Source organism: Aptenodytes patagonicus, chromosome 9 (genome assembly GCF_965638725.1).
Source record: "Aptenodytes patagonicus chromosome 9, bAptPat1.pri.cur, whole genome shotgun sequence".
Classification (NCBI taxonomy): domain Eukaryota; kingdom Metazoa; phylum Chordata; class Aves; order Sphenisciformes; family Spheniscidae; genus Aptenodytes; species Aptenodytes patagonicus.
The window spans coordinates 6,267,277-6,293,819 of NC_134957.1; the positions used below are offsets into that span (position 1 = coordinate 6,267,277).

At 38.3% G+C, this 26,543-nt stretch overlaps 1 protein-coding gene across 4 annotated transcripts in view; it reads right to left on the reverse strand.

The window, feature by feature from the left end:
* Positions 1 to 26,543, reverse strand: part of PCDH11X (protocadherin 11 X-linked) — a 525,749-nt gene that overhangs the window by 261,454 nt on the left and 237,752 nt on the right. For 3 of the 4 annotated variants that reach the window (XM_076347004.1, XM_076347002.1, XM_076347003.1), the window contains one exon: positions 12,325 to 12,396. In XM_076347004.1, the coding sequence (XP_076203119.1) occupies positions 12,325 to 12,396 (72 nt within the window). Of the gene's footprint in view, positions 1 to 12,324; positions 12,397 to 26,543 lie in introns of those variants that run through there. The other variant, XR_012996070.1, reaches the window with a different exon arrangement.

Sequence of the window (26,543 nt, forward strand, 5' to 3'; positions counted from 1 at the left end):
AAGATTCATTCCTTCTAAGGGGAAAACAGTATTTTTCCATTAGGTGAACTCTTGTAGAATACAGCAGCATATCTCTGCTTCTTAAAGTCTACGCAACGCTTCCTATCCATGTTTCCAACTGAGTTGTTTACTTTCTCTCAAATCCTCAACTTGGCAGAGCTTGTGAACAGACTGCCACTCTGCCGAGCAGAGTACCACAAATATGAAAGAAAGAAGCAATTCTGAAGGAAGCACATCTGAAAGAAACAAGATAGCGATGGTACGATTATTTTTATTTTATCAAGTTGCTGTAAAACTGCCAAGCCCAGAAGCCTACCCTCTTCAGCTGTGCTCTGAAAAAGAAATAAAGCAACCTAGTCCCTCTCACTGCTCCTCTTTAAAAAAAAGTTCAGATGCTTCTGAGTCACAACACTTGTAAATCCTGAAATAGAGAGAATGAAACAGACCATAAAGCATCATTACTTATACTTAAACAGACAAAGATCTGTGTGTTAGACATATATACGAAAGCAGTTAAAGAAAAAAGGATGAGAATTCAAAAGCACCAAGAGCCTTGTTCTCGCTGAGACCTGCCTGCCTTGTCCCGTCACCTCACAGGCAAGCTGCTGAACAGGAAAACAAAACCGGCGGACACAAATCATAAGAATCCGCTGTGAATAGCAAAGGTTGTATGGTTCTTGACAAATGATCCATAATGTTCAAAAATGGAATTTGGAAGGACAAAACCGTAACACTCGCATGCCAGAGAATCACTGTAAAGACCAGGTTTTCCTCCAGGGAAAAATGGCAGAAAAGAGCAAGGAAAAGCCAATGAAATACATGAGAATGGGCAAACAAGCACATCATTCATCTTTAATTATAGAGAGTATACCTCTTCTCAGAAAAGAAAAAATCCTAGAAATTTTCTAAAGGCCTTAAATAATAGCATTCTCAAAACAAAACAAAAAAGCCACCAGCTTCAGACCAGTTTCTTCCATTTTTTCCACAAAATAATGAGATACAAAATCATAAGTAATGCGTCCACACTTTGACTCGTTTGTATAAAGTTAGCAAACAGAAGAAGAATCAGGTTTACTCTACGAAATTCTGTCCGTACGCTTACGCCGGCTACGGGCCTGGCCCACCACTGGCACACCTGCTGAAACGACCCTTTGGTCTGTGGAAGGCCTGGCTAGGCAATGACATATACGTGAAGTGAGAGACAGCAAAATATATAAATAAGCTGAATCCATATTAAAAGCATTCTGTGCTGCATGTTGATCTATCAGTACTGGCTATTATCCTGACGAAAAGCCAGCACAAACCAACATAAGTGTAAGATATACATCTCAGCTGCAGCGCAGACAACGTGCTCCTTACACTTCCCACTCTCTGCCTGATCAGCGCCGCTGCAGGCTCAACCTGTTTTTTTTTCCCCAGTAAAACCAGGGACTGGATGCTCATAGTCCACAGCTGGGTTGCACAGAAATATCTGGAAAGCTGTCCAAGATCCTCTAGCAAACACATGTTCTGTAGTAAACATACAGAATAAAGAAGATGATATTTCATCACGTTGTCTGAACCACAGACCCAAGAACTACAGCAATTTGGAGGGTAAGTTCCAGAGAAAATTGCACCTTATTATAAATGTAAGTACAGACTATTACCAGATAAAGAACCCAGTATTAAAAATGTCCCCATATTGCAAATAGTTAGGGAATTGTTAGTACTTCAGATTAGGACAATACTGCCCTGAACACCTTGAACTGTAAAAATAAGCACCTAGAATTAATCTTGGCCATTGCAATAACACCTTGGGAGAGGAAGGTTCCACAAGTGGTGGCAACTTGTGGCAACTTGACTACTGAATGTGAATCTTTGCCCAAGAGTGAAGAAGAATTTAGAATAAAATCCTGAGGGGGAACAGTAGCACAAAGAGAGCACATGACAAATAAAACATAAAGCACAACTTCTCCCTCGGTTCATAGTTTACACCATCCAGATAGTGAAATTCATCACATTAAAAAGTACTGTGCTAATGGTGAAAATTTATGGATTTAAAAACAAAGCAGTAGAATATGCATCTTTTCAGGGGTGATGAACTCTACTACAAACACCAACCACTGTCACAGTGTTTGCAACATTAATTCCTTTCTGGGTCTGAGCTACTTCTAATATCTGTTAGAGTTTGAAAAACAGCATAATGCACAACAAATATTTTTGCTATACTTGTGCGGTATTTGGGAAAGCATAGAGGCATTTCAAAACATAGTCAAAATGTAAAGTTTTTGGTCATCATTTACCAAACTACAGTCTTGGTCTGCAGCACAAACATCTACTACCTGGAACCTGGCATTCTTTTCTAAAGGCATTTTCCCCAATTTAACTTCATAAATAAGCAAATCAATCAGAACCAGTTTGTAAAATTTGTATTCATAAGAGCATGGAAGAATGTTGTAGGAGCCTTCCAAATGAAGAAGTTCATACATACACAGGAAGAATGATATATACCAAAAAACTACCTTCCATCATCAAAGCAGAGTTAGTTGCTAAACAGAAATATTTTCATTTCTAAGAGAAGTCAAATAGTGTATTATACAAATCTACTTTAAGCACCTTCAGAGTTAGCACATACACTATGTTGTCCATCCATGTCCTTCAGTTACAGGCAGGCAGACTGCAGGCTGGATATACCATTTCAGTGGCAATTGATTCCAGGCCACCATCTTTTTGAGACCCCCTCTAATTTGCCTCCAACTGTTACAAAAACTTGTACTGCTGGAAGATGACAGAGGCAGGCTCAGTCAGATGGACAGAAATGGCTTGAAATCATATGGCTTGAAAATCAGTAACTGCTCCTGCTTTGCAGGAATATGAGATGGGAGAACATGCAACACAGAAGGAAGAGATCTGGAAGAAGGTCTTATTTGTTGAACTAATTATGAGAGGACACACTTGCTCCCCTACAGTTTGCACAGACACTTGGATGTAGGTCAGGGGGCACATGCAAGGGAGCCATGTGGCCAGGCTGGACCCTGACACTCCCAGCTCAGCATCAAAATCTGCAATCAAAAGCTATCAGAATAGGCAAAACCTCCACAACACCTTCTTTTTTTACCCACTCTCTATATTGCAATCCCTTTTAGATGAAGATAACCAATAAAATCTTAACAAAAAGCACCGTGCAGCTTTGCTTGCCAGCAAGCCCACGAGGCACAGCCCGAGGAGTGAGAAGTGTCCGTCTTCAAGGCCAGCGCTGCTCTGGGTTAAAAGAGCTCAACACAGGCACTCTCAGTGGCACAGCAGCACCTACCCACTCCGAGTTGGTGCCTGTCTTCTTGCAAAAATTAATACACACACTGTAAATGCTGAATATAATGTGATAATCGTCCCTTATATGCCTCATTATTTATTGGATTCTTTCTCAAAGGCAGATGGAGAGAACAGTGGTGTTAATCTCATTTGGGCTTTGAATGGATACATAATATCCATTACCATATAGCCATCGGGGCACCAAGTTGGAGTGTATCTGCTTTATATGCAATAATTTGAAGCCAAAAAATTAATCAACCCATAAAATATCCTTCAAGAAAAACAACTGATTTCATAGCTGAGAAACTGACTGAGAGGGTAAGTGACCTGGCAACGGCAACCCAGGGCCACTGTCTCCACTACGGATACACAACAATAATCTTATAACTTAACGGACTGGTGAAATACCTCATTTCAGTGAGCTAAACTCAGTCAAAATCTATTTTCCACATTGGAGATATATGAACTATGGTTTGGTCAGTGTTCACTGGGAGCCCTAACAGCATTTGTGAATAATTTGTCCTTCTTACCTGAAAGCTAACACTGGGTTTCAGTCTTCTTCCATCGTGATCAATAGTAAAATGTTCAGCATTACAGAATCATGACCAGGATGGACATCTCCAGGTGAAGAGCTCGCACGATGCATCTAGTGCCTACTGCTGTTATTTCCTGTACAAGACTTCATGGCAATGCCTGTGTTTGCTATCCAGGAAAATAAAATTTGCATCGCTAATTCATCAGGAGGGAAGGCATAACATCCTTATTAAACATTATAAACATTCTTATCAAACATTGGATAAGTTTATAGCAACCAACAAAAAAATAAAACCATGCCACCATCAAACAAAAACACCAACAACAAGAAAAAGTGGTTAAAGGTTTCCTAAAATCATAGTGTGGGAAAGAAAAACCTCAAGAGATTAATGGACAGTTGAAAGCCCAACACTTCCAAAAACTTTCCCTCATACACCCAACTCTTCACGCAAAGGTCCGTGCTGAAGCTGATACCGTTTTTAAGGTTTAAACATAACACCAGAAAGCTTTTATTATGTTCATGCTTTCCAAAAGCTTTTCAGACCACTCCTCTTACTCCGAGATGCATAAATACATCCGCCGGCTGCAGTAGTGAAGAGGATGGACCTGTTCCTGCGCACAGCTCCTGCCTTACATTACAGCTAACCGCTCTGCGAGTGACAGCGAACTGGACACTGGAAAAATGGACGCCTTGATGAATCACGCCTCTTTATGTTTTCTGTTTTAAGATTTATACATGTTGAGCACAGCTCAGAGCAAGTAAGTTACAGTTCAATGCAACTTAATGATTTTGTTACTCTGTGCTTTCTCCTAAATAATGGGGACGTCTCCGCTTTCTTGCCAAATGGGGGTGATGGCAGAAGAAATACTGTGGGGAGGAAAGCTGTTCTGAGCATCCTGATAGATAACTAAGCACCTCAAAGATCTCATCTACATTTTCTGAAAGCAGGTCCGTGGTGATTTACTTAGACACTGACAGGTCTTTTGGCATCTCACAAGATGGAGTAGCTGTCTACCTGCCCTTTTTAAACAATGTCATTGGATATTTCACTACTGAGTACCCCATCTCCTCCAACTCAGCGTACAGCAAGGGAGAATAAATCAACTGCCTGCGTTGAGCAGTACGGCTCCCTCCTGTAGCTCCAGTACGATGCACACTGACAAGATGCTTTCTGGGGTTACCCGTTTTCACACACACTGGGCTGAATTTCCAGGTGATGCTCTACAGCTGAGCTCCCCACTCCTGTTACCAATTCCTTCCTCATTTACACCGCTGTTCAAGCCTGTAATAACAACGCCGACATGTCAGAAGAGGAAGGAAAAGATTTAACAGTGTGAGCCAAAGAAATTAGGCAGACAACATCGCTGTCATGGTGGACAAAAAAGGAAAAGATGTTCTTCAAAGTCTCGGTGAATGACTTAGAAAAGATTTAAATATTTCAAGGTAGTAACGACGTGAAACTTTTACTATCCCCCAGTTTTCCACTCAGCAGCTTTGATGTTTGGGTTCTGAAAATACATGCAACAATCTGACAGAGACGAACATGCAAGTGCCTGTCCTCAGAGATACAGCCCCCAAAGCGACTGGCTTTCTCCTTCTATACAGCTAAACGCCTGAGAATATACTGAGTAAACTGTATGGAAACTCTGTAGAGTTCTCATTTATTTTAATTAACTCATAAGAGAACTGTAGCTTAGCTCAAATCGAGAGCTTTTAATCATAGAATCATGAGCTGGTCTGGAAAACAGACAGATAAACTGAAATGAAATGGGAATTTTTTCTGCCTTTGTAATGGTCTCCCCTGCTGAAATCAATAGTAAATTCAGTGCTCACAACTCTGATATCCTGCTTTTTTTTCTTATTTTCTCTAAGTGACTTTCCAGCTACATCATCTACTAACTTCCAATGCTCATACACTATGGCAAAAATAGATCTTGAAAAAATATGTATTTTTATATATACATAAAGCCTGTCAAATGTACCAAAATCTTACTAGATTAATAAAAATAGAGTTCTTCCTGTTGGCTAGGTTATCTAAGCAACCCTGCTCCACTGCAGAATAAGTCTTTATTTAGATTATAATTAAGTTTATTTGCAGACATCTCTTCATTAAACTTCACTTTTTAAATTTACAGTTGAATACTCGTGGCTTAATACAGCCACAACATATGCTGATACATTGTTTTATATATGGCATATTGGTATTCTATTCCGTATTAAATGGAATAATCAGGGAAAAGGATCGCTATACAGGAAATGGTTAATGTCCATTTCCAATTAATAAATTGCTTTTCCATTAAGTTACCTTCCAGAACTGTATCCTGATTTCTGGATACATTATTTGTATAGAATGTCAGAAATACAGATTATAACCTACAAACACAGCTAAAATGAATAGTGGTGCTATCTGTGAGAGGCCAGGTTTGTACCTTTTGGCATCCAGGTACTGCACTAGCTGCTGCTGGAAAGTTTAAATGTTTATGAGTGTATCTACTATAATTATTCTCAAAGTGCAAAAATTAGTGTGTTTTTCCCTTAAGTTTCTTAATAAAATACTATTTTGTTCCTGCTGGTACTCAAATCAGACCAAAACAACCGTCTGCTTCCAGTTGGCTTCTAGTTTGTGAGGCCTCCATTTTAAGACACAAAAAAATCAGGTTTTAAGATTGGAATGTTCAAAAACAGTTCAGATATTTATGTAGGCAACTCTAATTGCATTTAGAATCCTTACACCTTCTACAGTGATCTGGATAATTTATTTTTTTTTTTTAATTTACCAAGTCTTTTGTGTCAGAACTCAGGATTACAATTGAAGTTCCATTAAATAAGAAATATATTTGAGGCATATGTAAATTTATTAAGGCACCAAATAAAATGGGAATGTTTTGAGCACACAGATTCTAAATACTAAATAAAACCAGGGTTTAACTAGACTGTATAAGTCTATTTAAGTGACTGGTTTGTATCTAAGCTGAAGACACTGAGTCAGACATAGAGCTTTGCTTTCATTCTGACTTTCACTGACTCCAAATCCTAAAGGCCAAAGCTGTGAGCTAAGTAAACAGAGCACACCAGGACTTCATGAAAAATAATTCAGTTTCCATGAACTGTGGGAACAAAGTATGCACAGAATCATTATTAGTTGCTTCTCTTTAAATCTTTAACCATGGTTGTTAATATTTCTTCCTAATGTAAAACACTGTTTACAATTTAAAAACCGAAAACTATTTTACTTTTGACAGTTTTTTAAAACAAGATAAAAACACAAGCCATATTGCAATATATCTCACTGGTCAGTAAAACTGAGGTCTAAACTAAGTAGCTTAAACCATATGTATCAGAAGCACAGTGGCAAACGTGGTTGGATTATTACTGGCAGCTCTTTGCCTATGTGCAGGAGGTGGACTCGCTGCATCCCTTCCCAGCACGGCAGGCAAGGGGACCAAGGTGAATTGTCAGCTCACCTAATAAGACATCTCTGTCACAGGGTGCTTGGAGACTTTTCTCTCCAGAAGTCTCTTTCTTGCGTATTGAAGGGAAAGCATGGGTGCAGATTAGGGTACGAAACTGATGAAAAGAACAAAAAGTACTGCACATGGTTCTGCCTGCAGTTGCCGGGCATTTAGAGGGAATGAGAATTACATGACTTGATTTACTTTTCAAAAACTGATTAGTAAAACCCCCTGTGGATTTCTTAACTATACTGTGGAGGGATATAAGATTAGTGTAGCAATTCCCGTCATCAAACGTATTTACTGTTAAAATATTGGATTAGTGATGTTGTTATCCACTGTTCCAAGATTATAAAGTGATTCTTTAAAATTGAGCAGAAAAATACTGCACTCTATCATTTGTAATTAGATTTCAGTCAGAGTGTTTTTGCCTTTCCACAAAAAGTAATTCTGCTTCCCAAAAAAATAAAAAAAGAGAAAAGGACTGTGCTCTGCACACAAACAGAGAGAAAACAAAACTGTAGATGCAAAAGAGGAAACAAATTATTTTCCCCTTCCGCTTTTGAGAGACAAATGGTCGCACTTGTGCTGTATCTTATTGCTCCTGCTTGTCATGCCCATTGCTGTGGCAATGCACCACCATTACACCGGGTGGTAATAAAGCTGCGTTGGTGCTAGAAGTTGCTTATTTGTAAGACACACATGAATGCACACGACCTGAGCCTGACAAATCTCAGTCCTTGGATATTTAACCCTCACAAAGAACTTTGAGGTGAGCTATAAACCTTCAGGGTCATCATTGTCTGGGTTTCCAGTGACGATGTGGACTGTGAAGGAGGAAGAGCAGGAGGAAAGGGGATAAATTAATGTGTTCATTAAAGTAATTATGCTACATTTGGGCCACGAAAATTAATGCAACTGTACCCTGGCTTTTTAGCCATTATCTTAAGTGAGTAAGAGCACTTGAAGCTATTACAATTAATAAACAAATAAAAAGCTACAGCACTAATACTACCTTCTCACATTTTATCCTGTCGAACACCTCTAGGAATCACTTATATGCAGTATTTCACATAGATATAGAACAGATAGTGATGTAAGAGTCACAAAAAAAACCAAAAAAAGTTTTAAGTCAGAAATACTCTGCAACTGAAGAGTGGGAGTTTTGCTGTATCTGCCATGCTATTTGACCTCGCTATTTGCCACTACTGCAATTTTAAGCTATATAACCTTAATCATCGTTCTTTTTCCTTATTTTGGAATATCCTTATTCTCTCTTTCTAGATTTGTCCTTCTAGTAATTTGGAAGAATAAAGCAATTTGTTTCTGAATCAGAATCATTGTGATCAATATTATTTCATGCTGTTACCATGCAAAATTCAGATTTTAAAATAGTATCAGCAACTTCAAAAATTTGATCACAGATTAGTTTGATTTTAAATTATCCTGTTTCTTACTGACCATAAAAATAGAGGCTATAAATACACAATCTTAACTGCAGTAGCTCTGAACAGCCTTGACAGGGTTTATCAGCTAAATGTTTAATCAGGCAAAGCAGCAAAAAACATAACCACAGGAATACATGATATTTAGCATTTAAATAAAGCTTGTAAACCAATGACAAGTCTATTTGGGCAACTACTACCACACAGGTTCCTTATCTGCAAAGGTCTTGTCCTGAATTTATCAGAATGAGTCTCTCACACTTTATTTTCCAGGCAGTAACATCAGTTTCCATTCACTGAGTTCACAGAAAAAGATACAGAAAACTCCAAGTTAAAACGCATGGCCATGAAATAGAATTCCCACATTAGCAATGTCATGTTGCTCTAGGAACTTATTAAATCACAGCCAAAAAAGCAAAAACCAAAACTCCAAAACCAAGAACAAACAAATCCACCACAGAATAAGAAATTAGCCTGACAAAGCACTACAGTTCTTTATTTTTGGTGTAATTGAACAGTTCAGTTTCAAAATTTTCAGCTACCTGGCTGCTTCTAAGATGAAACCTTGAACAAAGAAGGCAAATGAAAGCCATGACAGAACAGGAGACATAAAGCCTTCTCTCCCTCTGCACAAAAAGCACGATTTCTTGTTTCCCCCAGACTATAACCTCTGTGTGAAATTGCCCAACTGCTAATAGGTACCAGCTTCTCACCTCGTGATATTAGGGGCCAGATGTGGTACTTTCTGCTTCACTGACTCTTTGGCCCTGCACACTGAAACTGTGCTCTCAGCTATTTCGTTCACTCCCTCTGTTGATAAAACGCGTCCCACAGCAGCTCTCAACACTGAATGGCAGTAAGTAGCTCAAGAAAGTGTAATGATTTTTTATTGTTATTATTAAGTAGACAAAAGTAGTGAGTGTCTCCCTTTGGGTGAATAGGGGGGAACTCAAAAAACATCCATGTAAATAACCCCTTCTTGTAAATAGGAGTTGGTTTTACTCATGGTTCATTCTAGCAGCTTTTAAATATATTCCTCCTCCTTTTAGAGTTGGGAGCCATTTGCTTTATGAGCACCATTTGGATCATTTGCCCGTTGCCCATAAAATAGACAAAGCTTTTATCCATGCCATGAATTTTTACTCACTTTATACAAAATATCTAAGGAGGGATTTGCAGGGGCCAGAATTACATCCATGAAAGAATTAACAACTAATTTAATTTTCTGCTACAATAATGGTTCCAGCAGTTTTTGATTTTGTTGATTACATTTCTTTTCTCCACGAAATACAAAAGCATATTGGTGTTAGCTTCTTTGTACGTATTTTTTTAAAAGGCAGATTTTTTTTTCCCCAAATATGAAATGACAAAAACATTTCACACGTTTTAATCTGTGTAGTTACTAAATAAAGCAGTGCCAAATGCAGCTTTCAGAAGCGATCAGATAACTTGCTGGTGACGGTCTGCATGCTCAGGAAGAACACTGATTCTCATCAGCACTGGGACAGTCCAACAGAATATTTCTTTGACAATGCTGCTGGCAGCAGTCACACAAACGACCTCCTGCAAAAGCTCACCTCTGACACCGACGTTCATGCACCAGGGCTCCCCTAAACGACAATCACGGCATCAAGCTGCTTCAACTCCTCCTCTCACAACTCAGAAGCCAAAATTCTCTCTTCTGTGCCAACAAACCAAAGCCCAGCCCTAACTCCAAGCTCTCTACCTGCCTGCTCTGCAACACATGCTGCAGGCAAGGAAACAGGAGAAGCCTGTTAGCCCCCCCTTAATGATTCATCAGCCGTTTAGCAGTAACTGCTGGAACGAAACACTTTTCCTCAACAGTTTTGTTCCTGCACATAAAGAGTTACTGTCTATTAGTAACTATGGACCATAGCAAGCTCCTGTGGTCCTGCACATAAACATTATTGATTGCAGACACAGATCAATGCACGCTTAACTATTGTGATTAGCAGCTGCCTGGATAGAGGCGTTTGGAGGTTTGGCCATGCAGTAGCTGGAAGCAGTCAGGGCACATGCTGCACCTCGGAGCCTTTTATTTAGGAAGGAGGGAAGATCCTGTGTTTTGGAGAGCAACAGTTTAGGGATTTCCCTACAATACAAGGCTTGCATGTTTACAGATATCTTCTTTCTGTATGTAGAGGTGCACAAACATAAATACCACATATCTGTGACTACAGTGAAGAATTTACCATTTAAGGGCTACTATATTTTAATCAGCTGTATAGATTGTACCATGAAAGCCTGCACAGTTAACATTGCAACTAATTAAAAAAAAAAAAAATTATGCACTCAAGCATGAACAAACTTAGCAGTAACAGAGATATGGGTTTTTTTTCATTTCTACTTCTAAATTACTATGCTGTGTTTGCCACGTGCTTTTGGAATAAACATGCCTGTGGAACAAGCCTAAGTTCTAAGATTTCATATATATAGTTTGTAAAAACTAGAGATTAAACAGGAGAATAGTTGTTTGGGCAGAGTGCTTACAGCCTGAAAATACGAGGCAGAGCCTACTTAGACTACAGTCACACTGTAATTACAGGGGGTTGCTACCTCTGCCTGGTTCTCTCCATCTTTGCCAGCAAACTCTCAACTTTGGCATTACAGCTATAGGTTCACTGCTGCCTTTAGCAACAGGTGAACCCTGCAAAGCAGAGGTAGGTGCTTCTGTCAGGAAGAGGCACTGTGCCATATGAATTACAAATGTGGAAGCTGCTGAAAGAAAAATGCCCCCACATCCATAAAAAGCAGTGGCTTCTCCTGGGAATTTGCAGAAGCAGCCTGATTCTCCAGGTTGGTCTTCCCGGCACCCTACTTCATCTCCACCCCACTCCAGCGCCTTTTCTCATACAGTCCCAATCCTTATCCTTGGAACAGCAACACCCAGTTTCACCTACACTATGAACTGCCTCTTTCCTTCCCTCCCATCACCTCCGAAGCCACATATTTCAGTGTGCAGTACAGTACACTGATACACAGGGACTAGATAGCAAAAAAGGCTCTGAACTCCTGCATGTAAGAAATTTATAATGACTGATTTGCTCAAGTAAGTACACCACTGCAAGGCCAAAACATCCCAAAACACTGTGTTAAGGAAGATTGCATGTTAATATCCCCATTTCTTTATATCTTTCTGCATGATTAAGTGTTGCTTCATTTTTGGTTAAATCCTTACGAATCAAAAGGTTGATCTTTCAAACCCCGCTCTCAAAATAACAAAATTCCACAAACTTCATTTCTACACCAGGAGATGCTCGCAGTTTCTTGACACACCATTCAGAAAGTAGTTTTGTTTTGTAAAGTTCTGCAAAGTTTTTTAAGCATATAAGGAACACACACCGAAGGCAAGATAATCCTGGCATTTCTGCCTTACAAAAAAGCTGAAACTTTAACTAAAAGGACACTACCAATAGTCTGGGCAGCCAAACAGCGAAATAAATCATTTTGACATACGATGCTAAGAACCACCCTGCTACCTGTTGCAGAGTTTCTTTAGAGGCCCAGGCTGATTCTATTAAGATGTATAGAAACCACTGTTACAGAAGAAAACATTATCAGAAAAGCTGTTCCAGCTTACCTGTGGCTGGGTCCAAGGCTCCAAGGCTGTTTCTTTCAAAGGAGTTTGTGGCCTTCCCATTTCTTTTGTGTGCTTTTAGGAGAGAAAAGTATGCATCAGTTATATGTTCAACTGCTCTATCAGCATTCAGCATTAATTTCCCTTGAGGGAATAAAACAGTCAGGTACAAAATTCATAAAAATAATGGTAATGTATCACAACTGCATACATTTGGAGTAGACTGTAGGTCTGATATTTTTGCAGCGAAGTAACTTATTTTTTATAGAGTTGCTTTAACTTTTAAGGTGTGGGGGTACACACTTTCATCTGTGTGTGCAGATGAAAACCTCGGACAAAAATATGAAATGACTTGCCAACAGAGTAAAGTTCAGCAGCAGAATTTCAGAAAGAACTTGACTCCGGTTTCTCTGCCATTTCCTACCCAGGCTGTGCTATGTTCAATGGACACCCTGTAAGAAGGACATAGGCTGCAGTGGAACTAACTTAAATAGGTGAATTAAAAGAAATATTATGGAAAACTTTTTTAAAGTCTGCATTATTTGGGCAGGGGAGCCACGTTTTCAGATGACAGCCCTTGCCTTTCCTCAATGCTCTTTGGAGCTGGAGCCAGAAGACTGAGCAGTTAACGGCTTCTTGTCTCTTCAACTTTTCACTACCTTGGAATATTTCAAGATCGACCACCCCAAATCAAAAGCCAGTATAATCAAATAGATTAAAGTAGAATTAATTCATAGAATTAGACTTGCTGACTCTTCACACTTCCCTTTTTTTAATATTACCAAAATACCCTGCAAATACTTGTTAATATCTGTAACGGGTCTGCTTCAATAACAAATACGTCAAGATTTTTGAGCGCTGGGACTGAGCATTGAATAGGATGTTGGCTCCTTTTTATTTTCTCCGTATGAATTTCCCAGGGAAAGAACTTTACACATTGCTGCAAAAATACAGACAAGTCTCTCATATTTTCTTTCTCCCTAAATTCTTTCTGTCGTAAAATGGGAACAATGACACTCACAAAAAAGGTCCTCTGCTGAAATACACTATTTAAGTAGTGCCAGGATTTTCCTCCTCCTAAAATACAAAATCTCTAACGTACTACCCTTTGGATAAGGCCTTTGACAATACGTTATATAAATAGCATCTTATCCAGGTCTCACATCAGAGTGATCTAAATGCCCATGGAGACTGCAAGGATTGACAAAGAGAGGGAGATATATGCCATTGGATTTTCTGTCATATATAGTAAAATACGGCCACTTAAAAGGAAACATCTTTTTAAATACAGAATTCGCGGGCAATTTCAGTTAGCATGGAGCATTCACAGAGCTCATTTCAAAAAACACCTTATTAAATGGCAATTCTGTTTTGGCAGGTTGGATTGCCTGTAATAATGGATTACAGGCAGTCATTTTTACCGTTTTTGTTATGTTATATTTTGGGGTAGCAATGGAACACGATTCATTCTTGAAATAGAACAATAAGTGCATTTCCAAAGAAAAAAAGAAATAACCACAGATTTAGTGAATGCTAAACAGAGTTAAAATGAATGCATCTGGAAAGGGAAGGTTGTGTTTTTCGTATGTTCAAAAGCAAATATATTCTACATTATAATCTTTTTAAAATGTAATAATCAAGCATCAAAGGGACCCAAACACATAATGAAAATTATTAAACATATCAATTGTGGTGCCAAGATACCATAATAATTCCATACGGGATAACCTGCCAGGAACTGACATTAAAAAAATCACACTATTTCTTGAGAAATAGTTTTCCTTGGAATTTCACATCAGTTTCTTACACAACATTTGTCCAGTCAGTTCTATTGTAGAGCAGAGAAAAAAAGGAAAAAGCAAGTGCATGAGTACATGAAGAAAAGGGATGCAAAAGTACCTTTAGGTGAGACAATACTCAAAACGTTTGAGTAACAGTTGAAAACCACACTTTAAATCTTGGATATGACTTAATGAAGACTCAAACACCTCTTAATGCTGAATTTCTTATAGACTAGCACCTTGTGTTCTTCATTTCCTTCCTACTGTTTCCACTACCCAGCACCCAATGAGACCCTTTCACCCCTCCAAAGACAAGCGTCGGAAAGTAGTGACAAAACACAGCAAGAGTGAAAACAGAGCAGATTCTGGGGCAACTACTAGTCAGTGAGTAGCCTGCATCCTGGAGCACGTGGAAGAAAGAAAAAACCCAAGCAGTAACTGCTTTCAGCCCCTACAGGCTTTCCACATACAGTACACAATTTCTTTCTAGCTCTCATTCAATTTTTACAATGCCATTTCAGAACTAAAGGAATTGAGCTCTAAAAATTAAAGGCCTTAACAACACAGCAGAGATCTGGTTTGCCACAGAGTATCTGGAAGGGTATTTGTATTGCCACGTTTCAGTGTAGAAAAACATCTTATATGTAAGCTGTGCCTACACACAAGATAGCTTACAATGAACCAGCACTTGTACCGCTAACTAGCGGCACATCTGCTGCAGCTTCCAACTCAGCATGCTGCAAAACTTAAATCGTGCGAATACCTGTTCTGAACTACCTGCTACTATAGCAATTGTGCTTCTAGTATACAAGCTCCCTACTTACCGCTTGCTGAGACATACACACATTCTTAATGGATCACATAAGCAGCACTTATTCACAAGTTCTCTCTTCTCTTTTTTAAAGAGGAATGTGGTAATGATAGACAATCCTCTTGGGAGCTTCTTTCTTCCAGCACAGGTAAAGAAGCTCTTACTAAAGAGCTAAACTTCCCACTAAAAGTGGGAAGTTTTTGGAAGCCTCTATCCCCCCCATTTTGCTTTTAGCATCTTCCCACAGCCTTCTGCAGCTTCTACAGTTCCTTTAAAGAAACAATAGAATATGCCCACAGTCTTTTGTTTATGTTCCCTCCACTTCCTCAATTTGACATTTAAGTTTCACATATAGAAGAAAATTGTACTCATAATGAGATAAAGATGGAATGATTTCAACCTGGATATTATGTTATGGTTTCAGCAGTGCCATTAAAGCTCCTTTAGCTCTTGTACGCGCACCGATTACAATTTCTCTAGCAGGCAGGCTTGTCTTCTGGAATAAATTAGGGTTTTTTCATGTTTGATGAACCACCTGTCACTTCTGTTACAGCCAACTACCGTTCCACAAGCACGGGGCGTATCCGGACAACTGATTCAGCTCCTACCATTCATCCAACACCTTCTGAGATCTCCCCCCCTCTGCTGGAGTTGAGGGAGACTCATGTTGCTCTAAATCATTCCCTGACACCCCGTATCGCTGCCCTGGTACAAGCACTGGGGAAGGCAAAAAAAGACAGGAAACCACGTAAGGTCTTGCTGGCTGTAAGGGTTTCCTTTATCTCAGTAATCTCTTCTGCCCAGTGGGAAACGCAATACTATCAACTGTTCCCCAAGGCCAGGCAATCCTGTCTATCCACAGAAAGTCCAATTTTCAGGTATTTTCAGTGATACAGTATGAAAGTAGTTTTAGTTTGCTGAGTCATCATACAGCCAGTCACATCAGTCTTCCACCTGACCACCTAGAAATTACCCTGTTCAATTATGTTAGCAATCAATAAAGTCCAGCATAATGGCCAGGTAGTAAAAAGATAGTGCACAAAATATTTTGCTGATATTTGGAATTTTCTGTCTAGTTGTAACAGCAAAAGAAAGCTTTAATATTTAATCACAGTAGTTACTAAATCTTTTTTTAGGGAAAAGTGAAATTCATCATGAATATTTCTTGTTGTTTATTAGGAACAGTAAGTTAACAAACATATAATTACTTACGACAGCTTGACAGATAATATCCAGGCTTCCAAAATCTACCAGAGAAAATAAATTGTAAAATAGACTTTAAAGGTTATGAAAGTCATTGTTTTAAGGCAGACTTCATGTTTATCTTTAAGATGCCACACTGATGGTCCCCACCCTGAAATATGAGGGAGAAATCTCTTGTGCACCTGAAATAATTCAAACTAATCTTACAACAACTGTACACGCACAGAAGGAGCTCTCCCTTCTGATGGCATCCTCCCCCTGCGCTACTCGGCTCCCAGTGCCTGTACAGTTTAGGCTGATCCATTACAAGACACTGCTAATTTGCTCAACCTATTTTCTCCGTCAGACTCAACCCCAGTCTCTCTTTGCCCTAAGGTACTGGTCCATCTCTCTGTCTAGGATCCTGCCCTGCCAGTCCCCTGTGTAGGTCAGGAAGGTGGGATGCAGGTGACTGAGGAAGAGGGACGCCCATTCCCTGCGATCCTGTCTGACAGCCACCCGCTGAGCTCTCGCTTTTGCCTCTCCCTCTCCACAGTGCATCACACTAGAAGCAGCAATGAGAGGAAGCTGCCACGTCCAGCTGTGCACGCAAACAGCACCCTGCTCCGCAGGCAGAGGCAGGCAGCTGCCCGCTCTCTGCCTCTGCCAAACTCAGCTCGAGCTGCACTCCTAGTCGCAGAGCCTGCCATACCCCTTAGCTTCCCACAGCCAGGACTCCTGAGCTGCCAGGCAGCCGCCTCTAACACAAAATACATACTCTAAAATTGTGGGAAAGTCCTTCCCTTTTTGTTGGAAAGAAGTTAAATTATGTTCAATAGGTTGGCCTCAGCTTTGTAAGCTGGGGTTTTAAAATAATAATAAAAATTTCTAGTAACTTGACCCATGGATATGACTAATTTTTCAATGACCATCACTTTTCCAGGCTGCAAAGGGAATTTGTTCTGGCCCTCAAACTTTTTATTCTAATACTAACTACTGGATCTGTTCAGCTAAGTGTCATTCCCTTTTCATCCCGCTTCCCTATTGACAGTTTTTTGCTTCTCTTCAAACCAAATCTGGATTTATTAGAGTTAAAAAGAAAAGAAAAAGTTACAACATGACAATTTTGGTTTATGTATCTTGATTTCTGGAAAAGCCCTAAAATTATCTAGATGGATACTACCACCAATAATTCTAATGGTTATTGATTGCTATGAGAAGCAAAAGCAGACTGAAATTCAAAGATAATACAATGCATTTTTCTCTGGTGCCTTACAAAATTGCTATGGCAGCATTAAGATCATCTGACTCAAAGTGTTCCACTCCTGCACTTTACAGGAAAGAAAAAAAAAAGTGCTTTATGAAATTGTCTTTCAAGCTGAAATCCTGTATGGCTTGAAGTGAGATTTAGGAAACAAACAGGAAAAGACATTTTGTAAGTAGCATATTAGCTATGTTACATCATCGAAGTCTGGTTGGGATTGCACATGTTTATTTGGGGCAGCTTTTGTCTTTTCTAGTTATGTTTAAAGTCTACGGCCAAAAGCTACATTTTTAGACAGGAACAGCAGACTTCACTATTTTTCTGACCCACATTATAATCAGGAAATCATGTATACTAATTTCACTGTCCAGGCAGAACATCTTTATTATCACACTGAGACAGAGAAACGCTGTAAGCCCGAGAAGGAGATTATCTCCATTAACAATGCCTCCTTCTTGCCTGTAAGTTGATTTCAGGTAATTGGATTCCTGCAGTCCTCTCCTTCAGCCTCCTAAGATCCTTCATGTGAAAGGTGAACAGAAGGGTTAATTTAAGTGAATAAAGTATAATTTTATGTAACAGATTGCTAGAACAAATTATTTTGTTCCACTTTTCCAAGCTTTGTATAAATATGAAAATAAATCTGCATGACACAAGTATATGGGAAAGCCATAGGACAGCTGAAATCAAGGTGTTAGTAATGATTCATATGGGAAGGTTTTTGCTTTGTGTTTGAGAAACACATTAGCTCTGCCTTTTGCCAAAGAGCAAAAATACAATTTGGAACTCACAGATGAAAACCCCTTTGTAGAGGTACTGGCGAGGAGCCCACAGTCTAGAGCCCTGAAATGTGATTTAGGAACGACAGCAACAATCGGCTTTCCACACCAAACAGCAACCTGGAATCACCACTGACACAACTTCTACACTGTTTTGGCTGTAACAACTGCAGTTCCATTTCTGAAAGTATCAAAATGCCTTGTGATGTTGCTATACATCCTCCCAGTGATTCCTTGGCCTCAAAAGCCACAATTTAACCCAGCAAGTCTCTAATGGTTCTGCCAACAGGCAGCTTTTATCTTGCAATTACCTCTTCAAAGATGCAATAAATCACCTAGTGCATATCCAGCCAGCCAGCAATTATAAGGGCATGATTTCCAGAGGTGCAGCACACCCACAGCCTCCATCTTTTACAGCTGTTATACTATTCCTGTAGAAAAATCAGCTCTTTGCTTACTTATTTTCCTTCTTTCGTTCCAACGTATCTATGAGTAAAGCGGGTGCCTGGCAGGAGACAGGAAAGGAAGATAAAGGCAGGGTGTGGGGTGGGGGTTGAATGACTACAGCATACTAGGAAAGCTCAGAGGTTTAACAAAGCCTGACATGAGATTTGCCAGATGGTTCTGTACCGGATTGTAAAACTTTAAACTAATCTTCATTTAAGAGTTTTAAGGGCTGTATCCCTCTTATAAAGCCTCTTGCTCTTTTGCCTGGTTGATTCTGGTAAATTATAGATCAGACTTTAGAAAACTGCTTCCATGAACAGCGGCTCCTTAAATCTCAGCTAAACTGAGCAAGAAGATTACATGTTATTATGATGTAGCACAGCAGGATTTTTGTACAGCAAACATAATGATGTAGAGAAGGATAAAACTATCATTCTGTGCAAGGAGGTCATCCATAGAAGAACAATGCTTTTTTATACAGCTAGCAAATCCATACATACATGGTGAATCTTCACGTGGCAAATTCTTTTTCTTAATGGTTCTGTAAAGAAACCCCACCATAAGCAGAACCCAAATCTGTATTTCAGGATTCAATGATCAAGCATCTTACAGGAAAGGAGATGTCATTTGGGAGAAATGATTCCAAATATTAGTAGAAAAAGTATCTATTTCAAGGGCAATTTTAGGGTAAATCATCCTATTGGTTTTATGCAAGGAGAAAGGATTTCCTCTGAATCTCCAGTGAGATGTCAGATACTGTACGTAGTATTAAAAATTAAAATGCTCACTAATCTTACAAGTGCATATATATACTTTTAATTGTAAATCAAATACAGTTCACATGGAAAACCACAAAGTAAAGTCAGTATATTAAGGTGTAGAAGTTCTTTCCACCTGCTGTCAGTATTTGTAATCTTACACAGTATCTTCACAGTTGAAATTATAGTAGAGGGAATTTATAGATTTCGGACACTAAATGATGACAAAGTTGAAGTTGGAACAATGGAGAATAAAACCAAGTGCTTGGTAACTAGCAATAGCAAAATTTCAAAAATCAACAGACTGAGACCACCAAGTTCTGAGACTTGATACAGTAATTTGATACTAAAATTGTGGCCTGTCAATCTTTTGAACAGGTGATACAAACGTTTAAGTCTGTTCAGCTTTGAGTCAGCAGCCTACTGAATTTGCTCTAATCTTTTTCTGTACATGATTTTGAATGCAATGTAGTAATGTCAAATGACCTCCCCCTTCTCTCTCTTTTTAATTGAAACATTATTTCCTGCACATGAAAGCTTTTGACTTAAAAGCAATCAGGTGTGATATTCACAGCTCTGGTCTTTTCAAAATGTCATGCACAGGAATTATACGGATTTATTCTAAAGCTCTCTGTAAGAGTATCAGCATTTTGGAATGGCTAAGAAAATGCCTATCTATGAGAACATGCTATTGAAGACTTTGTTGTTCAACTGATTTTATTACATTTAAGTAACAATCAGATACTGTGTTACACTTCTGTTTTATCTTGCACGTCATTGCTAACATACTTAAACAAGTTTCCCAAATTTCAGAAATTATAAAAATTTCTTAATCGATGCATAGTTAAATTCTTTCTGATATAAGAACAGAGCCATTCTCACAAATTCAGATAGTCCTAAAGGAGCAAAATTACTTTAAATTTTGATAAACACAACTTTTTTTTTAGTTCATATATGTAAAAATCTTAGTGGTAATAGCTGATAAAATATGCTCACACTACATGTTCTGACTTGAAAGTATTTACATATATAAAACTAATGTGACATTATACGCGAAGGTATTCTTACATCAAGTGAAAGGGGAAAAAAAAAAGAACATAATATCAAACAGCTTGTTTTAGTTGCCTGAGCTCTACTTAGCTTTTAAAGAACGAATATAAATGTACACAAATCCGTTTTGTGACTCGGATATAAAGCATCATGTTAAAAATGTAGTACATGGTAGCAAAACTATGAATGTTTATATTCCTGCATATTTTCACAGGAGCTGTTAAAATTCACATTTCTTGTTATATCCCTTCATAAAAACAGTTTCTCTTTCTGTAGGTTATTCAGAAAAAATAGCATAGCCTCTGCCAGTATCCATCCTTGTCCAAATGGGTTTTTTTCTAGGGCTTGTCATCTTCTTTCTCTATGGTGTGACTAAGTTGTACTTTATAGAAATCCAGCTTCTTATAATGAACATTTGCAATTTAAATGGCGCTCTCTCTCTCTGAACATTGTCTGAATTGGATAAAGTTGTTAAAAGCTAAGGCTTCCTAGTTTTTTTACTTTACTAAACAAGCAAAGTAAAATTACATTATCGGAGTCAGCCAGGAGTAGCCTGGACCTGGCTGCTGGAGAAAGGCCTGAACGGGAATCTCGCATGCTGATTATAGCCAGGAGAGAATGGCTGACAAACCCCTACACTTTAAGCTTTGAAGTGTGGCAGAACTAAGGAAAATGTGCCACCTTAAATTAGATTTTTCCAGAAAGTTGATAAATAGGCTTACTTATAAAGAGCAGCAAGACTAATCTGCAATTCTCCTGACATTAGAGACAACATGATCTATAGAAGCCTTGTTGGATCATCAGCTCCTTTCATTTGATGTCATCCTATTTATATTCCTTATCCCCAGCTGTGACTATTTGTCTTATAAAGTATGTTTGATTTTTCTAGTGCACATTGTAGTTCTTAGTATATGAAATAAAATAAAAAGTCAGATTGTTCTTCAGGTGGCAAGAGTATGTCCAGAACAGGCACTTGTACCATAAATAATCCCTCAAGAGATAAAGAAGTATGTTTGGAAATAACTTTTTTTTCTTATCAAGTCTCTGAGTAAATTATCCAGTATGTATCCTAAGTTATGGCACAGAATTCAGATTGAATGCAAGCCGTGTAACTTGTAACATAGGGAGGAACAACGAAACGCATGTAGGAGTCACCAAGGGTAAGCATAGTAAGAGTAGCTCCATCTGCTCTAAGGCAGGTCAATGTAAGGGAGATCCATCGCCCCACTTAAACCAAGAATGTCTGTGGGCTATATCAGCACAACTTGTGAAAAATATATATGAGTCTTTTTACAAGCATAGACGTATGTAATCACATACTCCTGTCATTTGTTACCTTACATGTGGTTAGGATAGAGTCTGAAATCCCAATATTATTATGGTAAAATCCATTTAAAGTTGTATTGCATTCTTATTAATCAAAAGAAACTGGTGCCTATCTGCCTCTCTGCACCTTCTTCCCTTCCCTTGGACAACTATGCACATCAGCTGTCCATCAAGAAAAACAGTATGAAAATACTTACTTACTTGTTCCAATGGGAAACTGCTATCCAAAGATGCTGACAAAGTCCCATCACACTTCCCCTAATACTCATACGTATACCAACCTCATCTTCACTCTAGGTCAGGAATCCCTTCTGAAGTTACAGGAAAAATCCTACCCTGATACCATACATTTAGCTGTGCTAATAGGGTTTGCTGTCAAGAGAATAGTAATTCTATTTCAGGAAGAATTATAAAATTCTAACCTTTATTTTTTTCAGCTAAAAATAATAAACAATAACATTATGAAGACCTATATAAATCTGTCTGCTATGCTGTCTTTCTGGAAGGAGGGAACCTACAACTCATCAGAAGCCTCAGCGGGCCGGGGCATCACCTAGGGAGGCTGCACTGAAGAAGGAGATTTTGGAAGTCCTGAAGGACTGAGGCCAAGGTACACCAATGCCAGAATTTCACTGATACTTAACTGCCTCCTTACTTACGGTAGATTCGTATGCTTGGGACATGGTGGCAGGAGCGCAAATCAGGCAGGCTCAGAAGCATTCTCAGTAGGTTTTGAGGTTTTGTGTTTTGAAGGGGTTTTTGGTTTGGGTTTTTTTTGTTGTTTGTTTGTTGTGTTTGGGGTTTTGGGGTTTATTTACATACATAGGTACAAGTAATGGGCCCGCCCAGGAGATTCAGGGAAGTTATCATCACATAGATGTGCTCTTATTATTGTCTAGACATCTTTACAAGATTCCTTGGCCCAGATATTTGGATGGCTTTAAAACTTAAGTACTTAATACAAGTATTACCTCTGGTGCATCTGTTATCTTGTCCCTACTCTGATCAGAAATACGCTCAGAGCACAGGCATGCAGCAGAGGCAGAGTTCGTCTACTCCTGTTGTACCCAGCACTGAGTGTGGCAACGACACGGCAGCAGTGTGATCGGCACAGATTAGCGATCCACGGGGATTACACAGCCTGTGCTGAAGACCACGTTACTGCAAAATTTTGCTGCTATTGTAACTGAAGACAGTTAGATAAAGTTTAGAAGGTAAAATAATGAACACAAGAAAAAATAAACCCTGTGCTCTCCATAGGTTTTATAAACGAGGTGAGAATTAAGAATGCAAAGGGATCAGGGGAGATCTGAGTCTTTTAAATAACGGGCGAGGCAGGAGGAGTATTTCCGAAGTACTGAAGAACGTTGACAAGCGGGTGTTACAGTGGTGTTAAGGATGTCTGAACTTAATCCTGTGAGGTGTCTTCACTTAAGATAAATCAGTTTCTGACTGTCTTCTACCAACTGTATTGTACCTAAGTCCATGTGCATTCTCACCGTCTATTTTAAAGTTTATTTTAATCCTGACACACACTGTTTCTCAAATACGTTTCCTGACACTTACCATGTTTTCTATTTTATTTTCTGTTATTCATTAATTATTGAATGAGAGATTGTTTTTCCCCCTTGGGGCAGGGTGGGGGAAAGAGAAAAAGAAAACCCAGAACATAGTATCTGAAATCACATCTTCCATAAATATATGATTAAATTAGTTTATGCAGGTCCGCTTCCGCTAATAATGCCTGGACTGGAAAACTTTTCAAGCACAGTCCTCCTGTTTTATACAAACAATAATGAACTGATACTAGTATCACTCCTCTGGAAGCATCATTTTCCTCATTTTAAAAATGGCAAACTAAAGAGCAGAGTCACACATACAGTAATTTTTAAAGCAACAAACAATTTTTATTCCTAATGCCAAGATGAGAGACAAAATGCCCTCTCTTTGATAAGACTGGGAAGAAAACTACTGTCATAAATACACTAGGACACTGGAAGATGTTCTAATGTATAAGATTAGAATTTGGAAGACACCTTTCAGAACAGATGCATATTCACACACACGTTCTCTCGCTCTCTGATTTCCAGAGCCCCTCCAGATTCCAAATATTGCAGATGTGCTACATGAAAATGTATTTTATTTTTGTTATGTATTTTTATAGAACAGACTCTGTTACATTGTAGAGGATACTCTTATTAAGCAATGTACTGTATAAGTCAAGTTTTTTTCTAAATTACTGCAAATAATTATTTTTCTGCATCTGAATTCCCAGCAGTCCGTTACAGATATGGGGCACGTGAAACCTGAGGGAATGCGTTAGGTGATCTGATACTTCAGTTACAAGCTCTGACCCTAAGCAGATAAATATGAAACTCTTGGAATTTCAGCAAAAATGTTAGCAAAGGATTTTTAATGCTGAATCCAAAACACGGTAACATGTACACATACCTGGTCTGGTTTAATTCTAGCTAGTTTGAACACCAAAAATAGCGAAGACATGATAGCAGAGACTTAAATTTGAAACAGCTTACAAAGAAATACAGGAAGCTTTGCAAGATTTAGAACTCAATTTTTTCCACCAAAACACTACATGTTGTTAGAAAAAAGTGCAAAAACTGGATTTTCTAATTTCAGGTAGATAAGGTCATAGATATGAACTTACAAAAACAAAGATCACTTTAAACCATCCTCTTTTGTTGATTTTGTAGAAAAAAAAAAATACATCCTAGTGGATTAAGGAAGACAGTATCAATGGAGCTACTATTTTATACGCAGAGCTCTTGTACGTGTTAAAGAAAATGGCAGTTTGCTTATTAGGGAGAATTGCTTTAATTCTTCCAGATGATGTATTCCAGGAATAATTTGAGCTTTTAGAAATAGTTGAGATAAAAATCATTGAAGCATCATTCTGATGGAAGTTGAGGGTTTTGCATATCTCACTTAACATAAGAGATTTGCAAATAAACATTTGGAGGATGTGAAAAGCAATGGCACAAAACACAGAAAATGGCCATCACTGGATTTCTAAACTATTTACACTGAATTGCTACTTGTCTTAGATTAAGCACACTTTCAGTGAAATAATACATGGCAGTGAAATCATACACAGTAGCCACTTTCATTAATTTATTATAAGGTGCGTTATTCTGTCCATATGCAAGAGACTGGGAATAATTTCACTTATAAAGATTGCGATAATTTTCTAAAAGGATATGCAAGTCTTGTATGATCTTCTCTAATACCTATGATTTATGTATTCCATAAAAAATATTCTGTTATCTCAGGATTATTGCACTAAAGCTCCTGGTGTAAATTCAAAATCTTAAGGAATATGAAACACTCTCACAACTTACATGACAGTGGCCCTTAGACCTTTTCAGATTATGTTCTCCACGTTCTTTATTATTCTACTTCCTACACCTTATGAAGTACTACTGAAATGAAAGATCTGAACTCACTCCAAATGACTTTTATAGAGGCAATACTGATCCAAGGCTCACTGCAAAAAAAAAAAACCCCACAACCCACAAATTAACCAAAAAGATTCTGGGTCAGTATGCTTTATTTTTACAGATTATTTGATTTTTTAAATGCAAGTATAGCTTAATATTATGTGTGAATTGAAACGTTATCAACAAGAGAAATCAAAGAACAGTTATTTAAATGATCCCCTTCTGAAGTAGGGAAATGGAAAACACTTTGTCCCACAATCCTTTAAATATTCTTGTCAGTCCTGTTGTAACATAAATACATAAAGATGAAACACCTTTATTACAAGAATGTAAAGCTGTTATAATCTATCTATACATGTATAAAGTCTCAGCATTCAAAGGTAAAAATAATATTTTTCCTTTCTTTATTATTCCAGACTTATCTCAAAGGGAACAGTTGGAAAGAAAGAAGAGGCGGCATAAAACCTGTTGACCGAACCAAATGGAATTTTCTAGGCAATCACAAGCAGAACAGATAGGCTGGCTATACAAACGCACCAGCTCCTCTTCCCTTTCCTCCTCTACGTAGTTGAGCACATATGCTGCTGCTCAATATTAGTGAAGAGGAACTCAAAAAGCAAACATCATAAACTTTTCATGTCCTTCAAAATTTTTATGTTCAATTCCGATGCAGCAGTGTACCTGGCACAAGTACACTCGGCAAGATTTATATCAGCCAGCCCAAGGAACCTATGCTGACAACATCCTAAAACAATCATCCCATTCTGTTTCTTTAGCAAACAAAGAGTTGGAATAAAATGAAAATGAGAAGAACAAAAATGTCACTGCTGCTCAGTCACTGGGTACCAAGAGACACTGCTGATTAAGATATTAACTGAAAAGCCCAAAAAGATAAACCTTTTGAAACAGGGAAAGATATTTGTTCTCCTTTGTAGACATACACTGATTATACTAAGAAAACGTAACCACTGCAAATATAAAAATCACAGCTAAAATAATTAATAAAAATGCTAAATGACATACAAAGAAAATTACATAAAAGAGTTCCCTCAAAACCAGCTGCTTTTGATACATAGCAAAATGAGCATGTGTCACGCAACTGATGTTAGACAAAAGATACATCAACAGGGATGGAGGAAGACTTCTGGAAAGCTGCAGATCACATCAAAAATGCAAAACTATTTTCTGTGTTAAATATGTATGATAAACATAAACTTTAAGACAACAGACCTAATCCTGCATTGTCCTGAATCCTGTGAATGAGGAATTTTACAAAATCTCACATCTCTGTTTCATGGAAATTTTTAAAGTACTATGTTACACCAGTGAATTTTTAGACTCTTCTTAAACAATCTTAGAAAGGCCAATA